At 40.4% G+C, this 19,665-nt stretch overlaps 1 protein-coding gene across 4 annotated transcripts in view; it reads right to left on the bottom strand.

Moving 5' to 3' along the window:
- The window catches only part of ldb2a (LIM domain binding 2a), a 95,966-nt gene extending 76,884 nt beyond the window's left edge, over positions 1-19,082 (bottom strand). For all 4 annotated transcript variants that reach the window (XM_069701761.1, XM_069701760.1, XM_069701759.1 and 1 more), the window contains exons 1-2: positions 19,013-19,082; positions 17,287-17,593 (exon numbers count right to left, since the gene is read on the bottom strand). In XM_069701761.1, coding sequence (XP_069557862.1) covers positions 17,287-17,481 — 195 coding nt within the window. In that variant the 5' untranslated portion in view covers positions 17,482-17,593; positions 19,013-19,082. The remainder of the gene's footprint in view (positions 1-17,286; positions 17,594-19,012) is intronic.
- Positions 19,083-19,665: the final 583 nt, after the last annotated feature.

Below are 19,665 nucleotides of genomic sequence, written 5' to 3' on the forward strand. Positions count from 1 at the left end.
ACGAACCACGTGGCGTGACGATGTTTGTTGTCAAACGCTTACAAATCAGGCTGACTCCGAGGGGTACCGAGGTGAACCGGCACGGTCGCGGCCGTGACGGCCGTCAGCGCGATAAGGCCTCTATTGATTCAAACGGATCGCACCCAATCTGAGGGGGATTTATCAATGTGTCAATTGCCCACTAGCCAACCACAAATCACCAGCGGTGGCCGGGGGGCCCTCGGGGAGATTTGCTTGGAAAATCCAGAGGATCCTCAGTAAATAGCAACAGAGCTGAGGGTTAAACCCCTCGCGTAAAGAAATGTCCATGCAAGTTTTACTGTCTATGAAAACACTCAACAATACCCCTCCCCCCCGCCCCGAGAATACTGCATGTACACACTACTCATATGTACATGTACAACACCTCGATATTTATTGACTTGTGTAGTAAAATATTGATATATTTACACAAAATGCAGCCATATAAGAGAAGTCTAGTTTTCTCTCCCTCTCTTTGTAGGAGTCCATCGACCGCTAATGTCTCGATGTTTTTAACATGAGCCATTTTCTCGAGCAAAGCTTTTGTTGGTCTGCATCTCTTCGTTTGTTGTTTCCAGCCTCTTGTGGCAGAAAAGCCTCCAAGAGTGTAGGCGTGTCTGGGGCCTGACCTTGGAGAATTACCAATGTCTGAAACCCCATTGAGCTCCTGAATAGCATGCAGAGCAGCTGACTGGTGGGCTGAAAAAAAAAAGTTTTCCCTGTTGTCAAAGATTCAAACAGCTCCAGGTTATACCAAGGAGCACGGCGACTTAACAAAAGCAACTCTGTTGATGTCTGGAGATAATCTTCAGAAAGTTGGCGTTTGTTTTTCACTGGATGATGAAGGCCCTTTGACAAATAACGCATTTTTAAATGGAAGTTGAATTGCAAACTCGTTTTTAACAGGAAGTCACGATTCAGGTGCGTTTTGTGGTAGCACCTTGTACAGAGGACGCGATCTCCCACATAAATTCCAGTTTCTGCATGAAATATCCATAATACTGCCAATAGAATTATATCGATTAGTCAACCGGCAGATACTTTATTGAACAAGTTTGATAATTGTTGTTTAACAAGTTGTTTAACAAGCAAAAAAAACAACATACATTTTCGCTGGACTAACTGCTGTTTTAAATCACTTTGAAGCCATTTTAAGGCTCCAGGACATTTTGATACTTTTGTCTATTTGCAGATCAAACAAATAAGTCAGTCACTTAAAAAAGTAGGAGCCTTTTTTTTTTTTTTTTTTTACAAGGAGGCCGCGAGCGCAAGACTGACAATGCACACATGACACTTTTAATAATCTTATTTATTGGATTTTATTCTACCATACATACTGTCTTGGATCTCTATGCTGTCCTTTTCTCTCTCTGCTCACCCCAACCGGTCGAGGCAGATAGCCGCCCACCTCCGAGTCTGGTTCTGTTGGAGGTTTCTTCCTGTTAAAAGGGAATTTTTCCTTCCCTCTTTTGGACAATTATTGAATTGTTGGGTTCCCCTGTATAATGTTGTAAAGTTCTGCTGTGTGTTACGTGACATGAAATAACCTGTATTGTAAATTGGCGCTATATAAATTTAATTGAATATTATATCTAGCATTGTACTCCTTTATCCTGCACTATATATTGTTTTTCACACACTTCCTATTTCTTGTTTTTATATTTCAACATTTTTTATTTACTTTCCCATTAGGAAAAATAAAGTATCTATCTATCTATCTATCTATCTATCTATCTATCTATCTATCTATCTATCTATCTATCTATCTATCTATCTATCTATCTATCTATCTATCTATCTATCTATCTATCTATCTATCTATCTATCTATCTATCAAGAACGATATCATTCTTAGGCATAAAATAATTAAAACAAATTGGAACGACTCCGCACTTGATGCTGTTGCAATGAAACAACAGCATATAAAGGCTGACTTGGATGGTTAATTTTATGCTTTTGTCATTACTGCAGTAGAAATTTAGTGTTAAAATAAATCTAAACTCATGGGGGTCCCCGAGAAAAAAAAAAACACTTTAGCGCACAGCCACTGTATCTATTAAAGGTCCTTAGAATGACAAAGTGGAGGAAACTCTCCTTTAGACTGCATAAACAACAGCACTTTAATCATGTCAAGATCCAGTGCACACTAATGTTTGATATCAATGCAGTTTTTTTTTTTATCCTCTCGGGTTCTTAAGTGTCTTTATATAATGCAGACTTAACATGTTGCTGCATTTGGCCGCCGCGCAGCCAACAGCCAAGCATTATGCAAATGAAGAGAAATGAATGCAGTGGGAGAAAAAGTCATTGCCCTTGAACAGCCGCTGCATATTCCCCAGGAATGAACTTGCTTCCTGTAAATGAAGTCCGTGAAGAAGTTCCCTGTTTAATTGCATGTCTGCCAATTTACTTAGGAATCCTTCCCCATTCTCTCTCTATCTGTCTTTTTAGTGTCAAACATGACAAGCAGCGGTCAGAGAGCTGGTTCAGATACTGCTGATTGGGTTTCAGTGTGAGGAGGATTTCAGGCCGGGAGTTTGTTTGTTTGCCGTTTTCCAGCCGGAAACGTGAACGAAGAGCAGCGTGGACGACGACGACGACAGCAGAGCGCGTCGGACGCTGCCGGGCTTTCACTCGGAGGGCTGCGGGGATCGCATTCACACAGGTGCAATATTATGGCTCTCTTATGCTGAAGCGCCCTCGGTTAAAACTTACACTGACTTATTAACGCCCTGAAGCTAAATTCTTAAACAGGGACTTCAGTACAAAGCAGCGCAGAAATCAGAGCTGACGTTAAAATCAGGCGGTCAACTAGTTTAACAAACATTCAGGTTTCAGAGATGATAGAAGTGGTTTCCATCTCATTTACCTTTTCAGCAAATTTGATAAATTCTGGAGGCCAGGAGAGTTAAAAAAAAAAAAAAAAAAAATCCAGTATATTACAAGAAAATAAAAATAACAATAAAAACAGTTCTATGATCGAGGAAGATATTTCGGATTCTTTCCCAACTGTCTGACGGCCTATCGGATTTACCTTGTGACCTCTTTGAGGGTTGCAAGCCACGGCTTGGAAACCACTGGATTAACTGATTTCCCATTTTCTATAATTATAAACTGAATTTCTTTGGTTTGGACTATTAGTCGGATTGAAAATATCACTCCGAGACCACTGATGGTTACTCATAAGACGTACAGTTATTAGTTGCAGGTCTACACATAAATGCAACTAAAACAAGAAAAACTGAAATGTGTACAAGTTCACTGAAAACTCAAACAGCTTTAAAAGTGTTTCACCCCAGCGGAGACAAAGAAAAATACGTCAATATCACCAGCACAGACAGAAGAATGAGGCACCATCTAAAGTCACAGCAAACATCAATACGGATGAAAACGCTTGAAAGCAACAACAAGATGCATGAATGACAAAGCGGGGAAATAAAATTATTTACCGGACCCTGGAGAAATTAAAATCAAAAAGGAAAGTGAGAATGCGGATTCCGTCTAACTATTTTACCCGTGAAGCTTGTATTTCCCTCTGCTGCTGCTAATTAGACCAATAAACAATCAACACAGCACACTTCCTCCGATTGCCGGGGCAACAAGCTTGATCAATACCGGATTTCATCAAAACCCACTGATATTGTTTAGTTTGTAAATGCGCTCTGTTGTAAGTGTTGCTGTGGTTGCTTTGAATGCACCCTCACCTGTTGCTTGTTAAACTGATGAAAGAGACCTCATCGACTGAAAAGAGAGCCTTAAAGAACACAACCAGGGGTTAGACCACCTGCTGAGACACTGAATACTCAGAAACACAAGGTGTTTTTTTGGGCTTCACATTTAAAAAAAACAAAAAAAAAAAACATGTTTTGTGGGAAATTTCAGCTTTATACATTTTTTTTTAAATGGATTTTAAATTTTGTAGATGCTTTCATCTGAAATGAGCCAATAAAAGATAAATAGGAGACGATAGATCAATTCAGTTTTGATTTACTTTATCAGTAAATTAGAGGTAAAGGAAAGTGTAAAGTGTTATATTTCCTTTTAAATTAAATTGTTTACTTCTTACCCGTCTGTATTATTTAGATTTTGGACTAATTTGTGAAACTTTTACAGTCTTTTGAAGGTTTTATAGTCCCCAGTATATCAAATTGTTAAAATATCTTAGACAGCTTAACATTTGTGGACCAAAAAAAAAAAATCATACAGCACATAAAAATCACATCAATGTCTGTGTTAACAATATACATACGTGATCAATGTGTAACTTAAACTCGACCACACACGTTTGAATTTTGATGCGTCTGACTGGCTGTGCAGTGCACCTATAAATACCAATTACTGTTCTTTATTGTGTTAAAGCCTGTTTCAGGCTGAGCTCATGTCATCCTTCAAGCAAGAACGACAGTGAATGTGACTCCGTTGAATTAGAAATGAGCCTGATGTTCTTCGGCTGAGAGTATAATCTGTAACAGTCACTCGAGAACCAACATTTTCTGGGTGCCGGCATAAAGGTAATGATGAATTTCCTGAAAATTAAATCCCCCAGAGGTCACGATCAACAGACTTAAGAGGTGTGCGTCTTGCTCGGCGGCACTGCAGCAGGACACACGCAGGGCTATACATGCGCAATGTTTGAGCGCAGAGTTTGTGGGCGACTGAAGGATGTTCGCTTCATATTCATGCCCGGAAGATACTGAAGAGAAGCCTGCACGCTCAGCAAGTGTTCTCCGACTAAATATGCATAAAAAAAAATAAGTAAATGAAAACAGTCTGTGGTCCATCGCCTACTTATGCAGAATAATTCATTCAAGTTCATCTCAGGGAAAAAAAAAAAAACCAAAAAACTGCATTAGAGTCAAACAGCTAATCAGCAAAATGACGAAACGCGCAGAAAGCAGCGGAGAGCGGATCCGAGGCTGCTGGTGTAGCGACCCCCCCCCCCCCTCCCTATCCCCCGAGTACAGTGTGTGCCTCCCTGTGTGTACCCTGGAACTTTTTTTATTTATTTTATTTTTTATTCTCAGCAATGAAATATTCAAAGGTTGAATATTTTTCAGTACAGCAGTATTAAAGGACTAAAGTAAATCTGCTTTGACCGGCTAATTGAAAGGCTGCATGGAAATGAAGACCACCGTCCTTTTAGGTCGATGAAGGCTGCAAAGACGACCACGGGTTCAGACAGAAGAGAGTGAACATGAAACAGGTGGAAATTCAACTCAAAGTGGGATTATCTTTTGGTTCCTTACCTCAACGGTTTATCACTAGTTTTAAGTTTAAGTTAAGTTTTCAGTCCGTTTTTAGACTCGACTAGAAGTTTTTGAGAGTAGAAGAGTTGGTCCTCCACTTTTGGTTATTTTGCTACGATTGCCTGAATTGCCATGAAATTCTGTCTATGAAATCTTTATTCATACTTCCCCCGGTGAGTCTGAAATTTCCCTTTGGTCAAAGTTGTACCCTTACAAAATAACCACACGAATGCCACATGTGCTAAAACTCGTGACTGTGCACATGTCAAACATGTATTTTTTTTTTTTTCCCATTGGGGAACATTTTTTACTGGTACGTGTTCATGGTGTAATGTGAGACGCTCGTGCCGATTCCCATATGAAAACGTTTCCACGTATTTTCCCAACGTTATCATGTGCTGCAACATGTGTTAAACATGTTTTCATTCAATGCGATGTGTGGAAAACATGGGGGGCGGGGAATCCAGTGGGGGTTTTTTTTTCTGTAAGGCTTAATTTGTCCACTTTTACGTCGGTTTATGTCCAAATTCCAGCAATCTGAAGGACATTTCCATGAGCTTATTTGGTCAGTAGATAGCATGCTTGACACCCTACGCACATGTGAACGCCTGGATGTTAGCGCAGCGAGCTAATCTTAACATTTAGCCCACAGCAGACCTGTGCGGCCTCACAAAGTCGCCAGCATCGCACGCATTTATAATCGAACCCACAACTGACAACATGCATGCGAAAATGAGACGGACATTAGCTGAATGGATTTTATCATCGTTTTTAAACTGGTCTTCGAAATGGTCTTGCAATTCAAAACTGAATAATACAACAACAAAAAAATGCTCTCAAATAGCTGCAGTTTCATATCTCAGGATGCAAAACTATGTTTTATAAAAGTGAAAAACAATCTTCAGGGACGGTGTCAGCGTTGTCATTCAAAGACCCGTCCAACAGGACACAAAAAGCTGCTCCGACGCGAGATTTCAACCTGTGAACTTTCGGTTTTCGGGACGGACTCCCGAACCACGTCGGACACGGAGAGAACAACAGGACATGGACTGACCGCAGGCCCGTCTGTCCTCTCTGTTATCTGAGCGACAGTGCAGCCTGGAAGGAACCATGGGAAAGGGCCAGGAAAAAGGTGGGTCTATTGTCCGAGCATCCTGCTGGACGTGACTGCTGCTCGCGATTTGACCAGGAGGTCTTTTCTTCTCTTCGTATGACTTTTGTGGGAACATCCCACGTACAGTTTGACACGACCGGAGACTATTGTGTGCATCGGTGATATCAAATACTGGGAGAGATTACATCAAACCCTTTGTATCTTTTTAATGTCTGTCCGGTATAAACAAACAGTTTTAACATCTGCCTTTATATAATTATATGTGTACATTTAAAGGCATCATAAGAACTATTAGTTATCACAGTAAAATTATGCCTCGTGGACGTTTTAATTGGAAATTATGAATTTATGAAAAAACCACAACAAGCAGCAGGATAAAATACTATAATTAAGTCAATGGTATATATATATATATATATATATATATATATATAATGTCAGGATCCTGAAGTTGCACCAGTTTATGCCACTTCTGAAATGATATCCTACAAATTTAATCCTATTGCGTCGACACTGATGGGAAAAACAGAGCTTATAACAAAGACGATTGTCAGATTTGAAATAAATATTTCATTTCCCGAGGCTTGTTCTAAAATAGTTCGAACTCGATTCACTGGAGGTTTTTCAAGGAAAGAACCGGAGGGAGACTTCGACCACAGCTCAGTCTGAAGGTCAGCTTCGGCTCGGTGTTTTCAGAAGAGTAAAAAAAAGTTTGCTGAGTGTCCAGCTCGGTTGAGGACGTACGAGTTGTGTTTCTGACATCATTTGTTTCATTTCTATTGTTTTTACAGCAGTTCATTTGCATATGAGATTTGATTTCACATCTCTTTGCTTGTTTCCCCGGGCCTGTCTTCGGGTATTTAACGTACGGTGTTTTTAATTTTCAATATTGATATTATTAAACCAGAAGTAACTTTTGTTGTTGTTGTTTTTGGCTACTTGGTAGCAGCAGAAACAAGCTGTGAACACATCATAACATTTTAGGTTCTTATGGTGAACCTAGTTCATATCCAGCAGGTTTGGACTGACATTACTATTTAGTTAGAGAGGTACTTCTGGCCACCTAATGAATGGGAAGCCAAATATTAGCTCTCTTTTTGCTCTGTTTTTGGTCACCACCAACTTCTGAGGGAAACGGGGACGTTTTGCCTCGCCTCAGCGTGAAAAAAAAGGACGCACGTACGACAAGGGGTCGAAGAAGGAGGTCATGTGACAAAGTACAAAGAGTGAGAAAGTCCACATAGGGAGGAGGTATGCTGGTGGTTGGAAGGAACAAACACGGGATTTAGACAACGGCTGTTCGGGAGAAAGCCGAAGTCAGCAGATTATTGCATTTTTTTTTTTTAAAGTAATATAAGCAAGTTACTTACGTAATGTAATGTATTTAACTTACATGATGCACGTAATATGACTTATCGAAAATGACTTATTTTAACCCAAACTAGACTCTTTTTTTCCCCCCCGAACCCTAAACACGAGATTTGTGGTGGCTGAACCGGTAGTGCAGCTCACTTCTCACGCCAAGGCGAGCCAAAACGTGACACTGACACGGTATCCTGTGGTAAACGGGTGTATTACACACTTTGCTGTGATACTGTACTGACAAAAATAGCACAGCTGCAGTCCAGATAACTAGACAATGAGCTGAAATTCCCTACAAAGCTCCGTACAGCTGAGCGGAGCAGCAGATTCAGTTGATAATTCTCTGTAGGTTCATCAGATTGTCAAGGGATACATTGTTAGTCTAGAAATGTTGATTATAGCTGCTCTAAAGCTATAATTTAATGGCTAGACAGGTTCATTAGCAGCACTAATGTCTTCATGGGATATATTAGGTTCTGTATACTGCAGTTGTGTTGGGGTTTTTTTCCCCCCTCACATATGTTGTGTCCTCTGACCTGAATGACTTGCATCTCTTTTATCGTCACGTTATGAACAGACATGAATCACGCTCTCCCATATTTTAGAATAAGACCGAGCAGTGAATTTTAACATCTTTCTGTCTCTGTTCACTGTTTTCCCACCAAAGAGTGGCTTTCTAAGGACTAAAAATGATAAACAGTCAAAAGGCATTCAGCGCTCTGACCTCCAGTTTTCTGAGGATAAGGTTACGGTTTCCCTTCAAAACTATCAGCCCATCCGCTCACCTTTTAGCAGCACCACTCTTTAATTTAGCGAGGGGGAGAGGGGATGTTGGCAGGGAGTTAACTAAGGCAAGCAGAAGCTAATGCAATTCAGCCCTTTCAGTCACCGGCAGCATTATGAAAATATAAAATGTTTTTTTTTTATTTTTTTTTTTTAATGCAAGAGCTCCGAGCAACGTTTTACAGGTCCACAAAAGCAGATGTCTGTTCTTTGTCAATAAGGCTGTGAATCATAATAACAACACATATTAGAGATTCGGTTGATACAGAAATAAATAATAATGCTGTTTATCCAGTCAAGCCGAGTAAATAACAAATGCTGTAAACTTATTTTGAGCTTTTTTTTCTTTTCTACATTGTTTTGTTGTTTTATCTGTGGGAGGGAGCCTGAATTGCAGAGTATTGTCATCAGCGTTTATCTAAGTAAAAATGTTCTCTAATTCGCAAAGTATTTAATAATGGAAAGATTTAAAAAATCAACACTGTCCAATCAATACTTACATCTTAAGATTTCCAGCATCACTGAGGGCTGTTTGTAACTGCAAAAAAGAACAAACATCTGCAGTATAAGAAGAGATAATGTCCACTGAACATATTCCTAAGAACTAATTTTAAAGCCCATTTTAATCGTTCGCTTTAACTTAATTTTAAAAAGTGATGAAAATGTCTGTTGTGACACATTTTGAAGGCTTTCAGTGAAACCTACGCTGGTTTGTTTTCCCTGATGGTAGATAAATCCAGCAGCAATGGTTCAGATAAGGGCAACATGATGTTCAACACCTTTCTGGTAATTACTCAGCCAATTTCACACACATACACTGCAAAAAAAAATATGTATGCGTTAGTAACTATGTGTACATGTTGGGAAACTGTACTCCTCCCGAAAGAAGCTGAGATGTTTTGCAGAAGTTTGGACATAAACTGGCAGAAAGTTTGTGACGCGTTGACGTTACTGTGTGTGAAATTATATTTTCATACCAATGGTGTGTTACAGTTAATGAAAAAAATATCTGCACGTGCTCGTTTAGATCAAACTTCAGATTAGGGCTGCAAGTAAAAATTATTTTCATTTGAAAAATAGAACTGCCAACTATTTTCTTAATCAATCAATTACTCGTTTGGTTTATGCAAGGTGGGAAAATAGTGAAAAATACTGATAACAATTTCCTAAAGGCTTTTTTTTTGTTGTTGTTTTTTTTTGTCCAACCAATACTGTAAAATCTAAACACACACGCACATAAATCCAAGAAAACGAAAAGAAACAGCAAATTCTCATAAATGGCAAGACGTAGAGTGGGACATTTATGTTTGAACATAACTTGGACAATTAACTGATGATCAAAACAGTTCACAATTATTTTTCTGTCAATCATGGGTTCATGTTTTCAGCTGTAGTTTCGATATCACTCCAAAAGAAAACTACAGCATTAGCATGGAGGTGATCAGATACTCACTGGTTTCTATTTTAAGCTGAGATTCTCTTCATTTCTGTTGTTTTTAACGTTGAAAATACTTTTCGAAGATGAACGACTCGAAGAGTTGAAACTCCTGACTGAAGCATTTATTGGTCGATCAACAGAAAACTCATCAATTTTAGCAAAGAGTGAATTTTCTTTTGTGTGCAAAACTAACGAAAACCTTCTGGTTCCTGCTTCTCGTCTTTACTAAATCAAACATCTTGTGGACCAAGTTTGAAGATCTCACCTCTTCACTATTTTCTAACATTTTACAGACCATACGAGGAAATAAGCCTCAGAGCGAAATGGAAATAATGACTAATTGCAGTTTGTGAGTTTTGTGAAGTAAGAACTTCACATGAAGGTAGACATTTTTTTTTTTTTTTTTTTTTTCCACGAACATAAAAACCTCCCGGTGCGTTCTCGAGGTCTTGGTGGCTCATCTTTTAATCCCTCCCTGTGAACCTTCGCAGCTCGGTGCCAACTTGACCTCTACATCATAAGCCTATTCATGTCAATCTGACATCCGTCGCGCTGATGGGAACAGATCCACTTTGCTCCTGACAGGAACAAGGGATTTGGACCATAATGAACACTCCACTTCCCGCAGTTCCACGGTGGAGCCAATGAGTCAGGTCTGCGGTGCCGGTTTTTGAATAATGAGAATGAAGACTAACTATGTGCAACAGACACAAGAATCCAATGAATGGCCTGCCAATCACTGCTGCTGATTGCGTGTCTATCTGCTGAAGAGGAGTGCGACCATTAGACCGCACTGTCAGCGGCGGCGGCGGAGAGGTCTCTCCGTGCGGCCCTGTGGGTATTATTACGGCGCCGCCATTAAAAATGCTTTTGTTTTCCTCCTGTTTCACCCTCTGTGTTGGTAGTTTTACTTACAGTGTTATTCTGTGTCCCCCCCCCCCCGCTCTGAGCCGCTGAATATTAATGTCCTCTATGCTAATGGCCGTACACCAGCTGAGGTCGCCCAAGCTCCTCCTCTGAATGTTAATCTGCCTGCCTCATTTGCATACGCTTAACTGTCAAATTCCCCCACAAATCATTGCAGCTTGCCCCCCCCCCCCCCGCGCCCCCACCTCCCCGTCCACCCCTCCTCTCTCCCGCCCCCTCCCGAGCGACAGCACAGAAACAATGTGGTCGCACCGTATGCGTGGCATCAAATCCACATCAAAGCCTGTTTAGATTGCCGGGTCACAGCAGGTTCACGTTGTGTAAAATGAAGGTAATGGGATAGCAGTCAGCCCCGGCGCAGAAACACAGCCGGGCAGGTAATAAGTATGAATGGAGCGGGTAATAAGGTTGGGATGGAAACAGGACCCCGAGTCATCACAGGAGCAGGACTGTTTTAGCTGCGGCACAGTTATCGGTTCAAAGGTGAGCGGATGATCCCAGACAAAAACACACGCAGCACCGCAGTAGCGTCGTTAGCAAATTTTTTTTATTCTTCCTTATTTCCATGAGTGCAAAGCAGGTGAAGGGGTTGAAGAAAAAAAAACAACAACAAAAACAAAACCTGTCTGGATTTTAAAGGAGGAGTCTCACCAAGAAATAAAAGCATTATTTTAACGAGCCCGAATGCTGACAGCGTGAAGGCATGTCACAGTATTAACATCATGAAGAGGAGGGATGAGTCCTTGTTTGTGCCTCAGCGTATGTTTTGATTGCTGCTGTACATTAGATGTATGCATGTTTGTTGAAGAAAATGTCCAATGAAATATAGTGACATCATCAGAGTCAGTGTTTAATATCATACTTCACTTATAAAGGGGGGCATTTTTTGACATCAGAAAAATCACTTTATATAATCGTAAACTTCACAAAACTGAGGTTTCAACACGTCACTTTGAGCTCTCGGAACTTGTTTTTGTGGGAAAAAAATTAAACCTTTTCTGTATTTTTTTTGTCATTTTTTTTTTTTTTTTCAACCAAAAACATCACTTGTTAATCAAGAAAAGGGTCTGCGGATGAATCGGTGATGAAAATAATTGTTAGTTGCAGCCCCGATATCATCATGAAGCTGAAAGGATCAGTCTATTAATCCGTGATCGTCAGAGAGGGATTCAACAGTCATTTTGATAATCGATGACTCGTTTGGGACTTGTCAAGCAAAACGAAGAACATTCTGAGGGAAGACCTGCCGCTCGTCTCGTTTGAACCAAACAAGTGATTTAAAGTCGTGAGAAACTTTCAGTACGATCCGTCATTTATTGGAGAAATTGGTCTTCACATTAATCCTTAATTAAGATAATCATTAACTGCAGCCGCACCACCACCACCACCATCATCATCTCACTACAGTGAAGCTGAAAGGATTAGTTGATTATTTGATGAGTCAGCCTTCAGAAAATGACTCAGCAACTACTTTGATGATCAATTATTCATTTTTTTTTTTTAAACGCAAAAACTGCTTTTAAATTGTTCTTTTTGCACCTTCGTTTTTATATGATTGTAAAAGTGAAAATGTCAACACAAAGAAACAGAGATGGGCGATTTCTAACAATTTTCCAACCAGGTTTTTTTGGATTATGAAGAAAAACATCAAAATATTGATTTGCTGCAGCCCTGTATTACACTTCAACTCCCTCTACCTGCATGTACACCAAGGTTTAGTCATTCTGAGGGTTGCAGGAAATAAACCCAAAGATTTGGCAATGTTTACACCCAAAAAGTAAACTAAATAACACATTAATAAAACTAATAATGAACGCTGCATGGCGTAGAAAACTTCCACAATCGACTCTTTAACTGTCCATCGTGTCACAGAGGCGTCAGAAGGTGAATTTTTCCCGGTAAAGTTCTCGTCTGTGCACTTTTAAAGCACTTCAGGTGATAGAAGATGCCAACAAACAAACAGTCCACTTAAAAGTTCCAGTCCGTCCAACAATACTACAACTAAAGACGGTAAATCAAAAGAATAAAAAGAGAATAGCATCTCTGTGTGTAATTACAACAATCTGCTTTCCCCCCCCCGCTACCGGAGCCACTCGCGCTCCTTCTAGACTCCTCTCGAGGTAAGTAAGTCTCCTCTAAGTGTGAAGTCCTTGAGTCCTGCGCCTGCCAGCGTGAGCAGCAGTCGCACCCCCAGCCAAGCAAATTCAAAAAGTGCACTCATGAATAAGACAAATGGAAGGAATTTTCTAGCAGAGGACTAACTTCAGTGGACTCCTTCAACACTTTTCTCTACGAGGTGGTGTCACACTGAGGCTGAGTTAGTCCTCCTGTTTAAAATAAATAAATAAATTAAAAAAAATGAATGCAAACTACAGTGAGTCATCCCGCAGAGCGAGCGTAATGTTAAGTATACCCTCGCAGCTATTCTTATTCTTAACAATGGCGGTCCTTTTCACGACATTAAGCAATCTCTACTTGGGCGGTCAGTCTGACGAGAACGGCTGCTCTGCGGTGCTTGAAATCATTTTTGACTGGATCAACAAAAATATGGCGACATGTCCAGTAATCACACGAAGAATCCAGCACGAGCTCCCACCGTCACGTGTCGTTCGGGCTGACGCGATGGACAGTAGCTTGAAGCAGATGTTTTGAAAAGACAACAACAATAGAAGACCTTGCTTATGAAGACGTGTCAGACACAGACACTTCATGTTTATATACTTCATCAATTTGACAAATTTTCTGAAAATTGCTCTCAAACACGATTTCATAAACTGATAGATTTCATCTGTTTGAGATCCAAGCTGGTTAAATACAAGAGATTCAGTGACATCGGTGACAGTTTTGAGCCCCAAATAATTCTTTTTAAGTTTCTGTTATTGACGTTTTATGACCGTTTGTTTATTAGAGGTCTTAAAACTGAGCTCAAACTAGCAACGTCGAATATGTGATCATGTATGGGACATTTTATTTGTCTGTGATGACTTTTTAGTAAACAAGATAATTATATATTTGCTCATGCGTGGCTCATATAACATATGAATACGAAATATTTATTTAATTGGTGCAATAAGACGGCGTTGTGCTCATTATATTGAATCTGTGGCGATGGGAAGGGTTTCCACTTCGCTACTTTTCTTTACTGAATTTTAATAAGGTCAGATTAAGAGACATGATATATTTACAGTAAGAAAGTAAACACATTTTGTAGCTATGTTTTGCTATTTTACAGATAGGAGGATCCCAAACAATGAGGACATACAGAAAATACAGGGGTTAACAATGTAATATATTTTCAAAGCTGGAAAAAAAAAAAGAGACTTCCATGAAAACATCAGTACACTAGCAACAGTTAAGCTATTAAACTCAGAAGGATATAGATCTGCAACAGCTGCTGGCAGCAAAACCTTGATAAAGCATTCACAGAAAATATCCAGCAGGACAATTCAGCTGTTTTCATCTAATAGAATCCAGATTTCTTTTTTTTTTCTTTCTTTTTTTTTTTTTTCTTTTTTGAGAAAGAGACGGAGAAACATCCCCAAACTTCCTGTTTTGTAATAACATCAGCCTGACCCCGGCGCTGATACGGACACGGTCTTCTCTTCTAAATGTGCACTGACTTTTAAAGTTTGTCTTGGGTGGAGATGGACTGAGCACCAGCACCAGCACCACCACCACCACCACCAGCAGCAGCAGCAGCAGCAGCAGCAGCAGCAACTCAGTGATAAAAAAAAAAAAAAAGAAGCAGCAGCGTGACCCGTTTGCACGAAAGTAAACAGCTTCGGTCACACTGCTTCACGGGGAATGTAGAATCATTTTTGCACAGTTTCCCCTTCTCTGTCTTAGTTAGGAGACAATGACATTACGCCGTATGTATGCAGCTCTGTGCAGGAACATTCCCTTTAACAACCTTTTTTTTTTTTTTTTAACCACACACGATAGGTGTTTGTAAAAAAAAAAAAAAAAAATACAGAGGGCTCCAGTTTTCTGCATTCATGAAGATAATTGCTATATAATTTTGTTGAAAGCCAGAACTGAGCTGTATATGGCACATCTGGACGCAAACAAATTGCAAAAACCAAAACTCGAGGCATTTATTTCCCTGCTATAAGACACTACTTCGTCCTCATTATGTTCAACCACCTGCATTTTAATCAAACAATAAACCACAGAGCTAAAGAGACGACATACTGATGCAAAATATATAAATAAAAAGAAAAGAAAAGGAAAGAAAAAAGAAGATGAAGATGCTTACGAACAGCAATGGGGAAAAAAAGAAAAAAAATTATATTATTATGCAATTATGTAATTTCGTCTGAGGAGATGGAGGTAATGGATTAAATTGCTGTGTCTACATAATGTGTCTGTTCATATCATGCATGTTATCAATAGCATGTTTGTCTTGGTTGTGCACACGTCTCGCATTGACTTATATGTGTGTGCGTGGTGATTGCACTTGGTTGTCTCGGTGTGTGTGTGTGTGTGTGTGTGGTACAGGAGTAGAGGTCCACTGGGGCTTAGACCACTGCGTATGAATAATGCATGAGACTGGGCCGTTGCATCTCAGCAACATTGCCTTTGGTCTGCTTAAAGTTGCAAGTTCCTCTTTAGGAAAAGTCAGCAGCATCATTCTGCGAGCCTGCTGCAGTCGCTCAGCTGGAGTCTGGCTTTTTCAACCCCCCCCCCCAAAAAAAAAATCTACGAAATAACTGCAGGAACACTCACACGAAATCGTGTTAAACGGATGTGTTCCCCAAGAGCACCTGAACGTCTCACTGGAGTCAAATTCTATAACCGACAAGCTTCAAACCGACAATAGGTCAATGTATTTCAAATAGAGAATATTTAAAGCTGAAACGATTAATCAATTAGTCAGTTGATAGAGAATTATTAAGGCAAAACACAATTAATTTTAATGTAAATATTGTAAAATTCGCATGTTCCTGCCTCTCAAACGTGGATATTTTCTGGTTTTCTCACTTTTCTGTGATAATAAACTTTGGGTTTTGGACCGTTGGTCAGATAAAGCAAGACATATTTATAGGTTGCAGTGCATTCTGGGAACTTCTGAAGGGTCATTTTGCTGTTTACTACATTCTACAAACACAGAAATTAATCAGCCAACTGAGAAATATTGGAAAATTAATCAGTAATGCAAATAATCCGTAGTTGCAACACGATTTGTAGCCCCAAAAGTGAACAGCTAAGCTGCCAAAATCTGCTTTTTATTGCATTTTGCTTATTTTGGTCCCCTAAAGATGCTTCGTGGAAGAGAACTTGACACGCTGGATGAACTTTTTATCTGCAGATTTACACATTTGGGATGATGGAACAGATGCTGTAGGCAGATGCTCGCCATGCAACTCGCAGTGGGATCAACACAGGTTCAGTCTGAGTGACACTGAACGCCACACACGCACGCTTTGCGCCCAATGAGTGGAAGCATCAGCAGATTGACACGAAATGAATGCAATCACGAAATTTGCAGCCACTTTTCATTGAGAAAATGTCCTCCACATCTGATGTTCCTTATTTTTTGCTTTAAAACTCTTCACCTCAGGGGACAAACTCTGCAGTCTTGTTTGGTTTGAGCTCTCTGCAGATTTTTTTGCATGGGCCAAACACAATATGCAAATATGTAAAACAAAAAAACAACAAAAAAAAGGCAATATGTAAATGTATGCAAATTAATTAAATGCAGTGAAAAGCTACTTTGCCCCAGTCTGTACAGCCTACTTGAATAGTCTTTCACACTTCTTTCAGACTTTTTTTTTTTTTTTTTAAATCCCACACTTTGTTCTGAATACATGCAACTTTCTCTTATAAACACGTCACGTTTTAAAAATCATAATTATAAAACAGTGTGGCGTTTCATCTGGATTTAAAAAGCTTTGAACTGATGATTTCGCACATGTGCTGCATGATTTTTGACTATTATTATAAGTAGGTATTCTTACTCCAGGTGGCTGACACTTAATCCATGAATTTTGAACAGGTTAATTGGCCACGTGAACGCATCTCCGCCACAAATCAGCATTTTCCAACTTCAAATGTAAATTGTTGAGGTTCCTCGCGACAACACATGACTTCAGAGGATGATCTTTCTTGCAGCGTATAAACAGACTACACACCGTTGAGCCCTGTTTACTTTCACCTCAGGAATGTTTGGCACTTTTGGGGCATCACATCCATATCTCCTGATTGACGGACCTTCGTAATAGCGCTCCTCTTTCCTCTCCAGCCCCTGAATCCCTTTCCCTTCCTTCCCCACCCCGCACCGGACCGGACCGGACCCGGACCGGACCTCGCCGAGCCCGCTTTCCCTCCCTCTCTCCTCCTGCCGGCAGCTCTACATCTTAAACGGGACCGTGTGCGGCGGTTGTTGTACGGCTCACCTCTGTGCGCGCCTGCAGCCGCTTGTTCATCTCGTAGATCCGATACTCGGGCTGGACCATGTAGGGCGAGTGTCTCCGGTAGAAGGGTCCGAACGGAGAGGAGTAGAACGGGTCGTGGGTCGGGTTGGACATGGTGTCTCCTGGTGAGGCGCGCGGCGCGATCTCAACATCCAGCGGGGCAACGGCAGCGCACATGGGAGTGCGATGCTCTCCGAAAGAAACCCCCCCAGTTAGAAGCAGCCGCTGTCGAGGCTGAGCTGCACTCTGCAAGTTGGCCTGCCTAGTTCGCTGCTATAGCGTGGTGGTGCTGGAGGGAGGGAGGAAAAGGAGGAGGGGGAGATGGAGGGGAGGGGAGAGGGAGGGAGGTAGGGAGGGGGAGGAGGAGGAGGAGGAGGAGAGATGGGGGGGCAGAATTGAAAGGGGGGAGGGAGGGAAGTCGTTTCCTGTTCCCTCAAGACCTAGACTCAGTGTTGCACTCTTGCAAAGTTCAAGTAAGATCTCTGCGTGCATGTGTGTGTGTGTGTGTGTGTTTCTTTGTGTGTTTTCCTGTCTAAAGTAATGCATTGTTTTCACGCATTGATACTGTTATCATGAACAAACTGGGTTTACCTGCATGTTAAGTGCCGTGTGTGGAGAAAAACAAGAGACATTTTAATCCCACAAAATATTTTCTGCATGTCAGATTTTAATGACGCGCGCCGATATTCTTCAGATGCACGAAACAATATACAGAAATCAGTTGCCTGATCTGGATCCATGCAACTGGAATAACAAAGCAGTATGTGACATATCTGCACTACTTGTTATGGAAGAAAATGAGGTGAAATATTGATTGCAAATATAGCTTTTGGTCATCTTTTGACTGAAAAACAGGTCAAATATCTGCATGTTTAATAGTATAATGAGGATTTTAATACTCTCGGACCTGTAGCTAACCTTTGCACTGAAAACATTCCAATAACTTAAAGAGAGGAAATAGGAAATATGCCTTTAAAAAGTCAAGAGGGGACATTATTTCGATTTTTAATGAAGATTATACTTCAGGCTGACCTCGGCTGCATCTGAATAAATATCTGGTCACCCTACTCTGCCTAAACTCTCAAGAATTAAAGGTGTGAAGCCTGAAAAAAAAAAAAACACAAAAGATGCTGAACAGCACAGCTCATGACGCCGCACGCAGTCAGTTTTATGCTGTAGCATGATTTCATAATATCGTATTGATTGTTGCCTCCAGTCAATGCTACTAATGACGGAATTGTAGTTCCTGGCTGGTGTTGCACCAAGTGGCGTAATTCGTGATTAAAGGGATGGTTTGTGTGTGTGTGGTGGTGGTTGGGGGCGGGAGGTGGGGGGGGGGGGTGGCGGCACTGTCATTCACACTGTCATTCTGAATCTTAATGGATTTTTTGATGACTGAAATTTCAGACTTTAACGCCCTCCAGTGGCAGTGCAATGAAAGACATCGATGCACACCAGCATTAAGAAAACTAGCAATAAACCACAGATTTGAGCATCTAGTACTGTCCAAATGTTTCAGGCACTAAAAGTAAAGGGATGTTTTTAAAAAATAATGCAGTGTTTTTTTTTTTTTATTTATCAATTAACTTCATATACAGTGCAGTATATGTATAAAAAAATATATAAATCAATATTTAATGTGACCAAACATTACCTTTACAACAGCACCAATACAAAAAGGTAAATATAAACAGTTTACAGAACTTACCACAGTTCTTCTGTGGATGTAGTCCGTCTTAGAGTCTTCTGTCTCTTCGTGTTAACCACAGACCGGCTCCATGATGTTGGGATCCTGTGGGGGGGTCAAACCATCTGCTGCAGGACTTCTGGTTCTTCTTGTGGCTGAAGGATTCCCAATCTTTCACAGGGGCCGTGGCTGGATTAACATGTTAAGAAAACCCGGGGCAAAACATTACGATTAGGCCCTCCGTTTACCCGCCTTGTGCGCCTGATGTAACCTGTCACCTCCGATTTAAATCCATTATAACCAGTGGCTCTTGTGCTAAAATAACACCTAATTTCTGTCAGTTTGTGGTGCTGTGCTTTAATTAATATCATCTACTCGACCACGATCATAACAATAGTCTTAAGGTCTAGACTTTCACACAGAACCACAACATTAGCTGATATTGTTGAACCCGTTTTACTTTTCTTTCTTTTTTTTTAAAGCACGTTTTGCACAATACACAAGCGCACATCTTATTTTCCCACCAGTAAAGCAGTTTATTACTATGGCAGATCATGCAAATTGATACATATCACCACACAAAAAAACTAAACTAAAATAATCAACCATTGCTACCAGACAAACCAGGAAATTCTTGGTTATTATGTTATTTTTTTAATATAAAAACCATATCT

The sequence above is a fragment of the Brachyistius frenatus genome, unplaced genomic scaffold (genome assembly GCF_029030835.1).
Source record: "Brachyistius frenatus isolate BFR_SWC_R1_liver_20210118 unplaced genomic scaffold, ASM2903083v1 Contig_38, whole genome shotgun sequence".
Lineage (NCBI taxonomy): Eukaryota > Metazoa > Chordata > Actinopteri > Embiotocidae > Brachyistius > Brachyistius frenatus.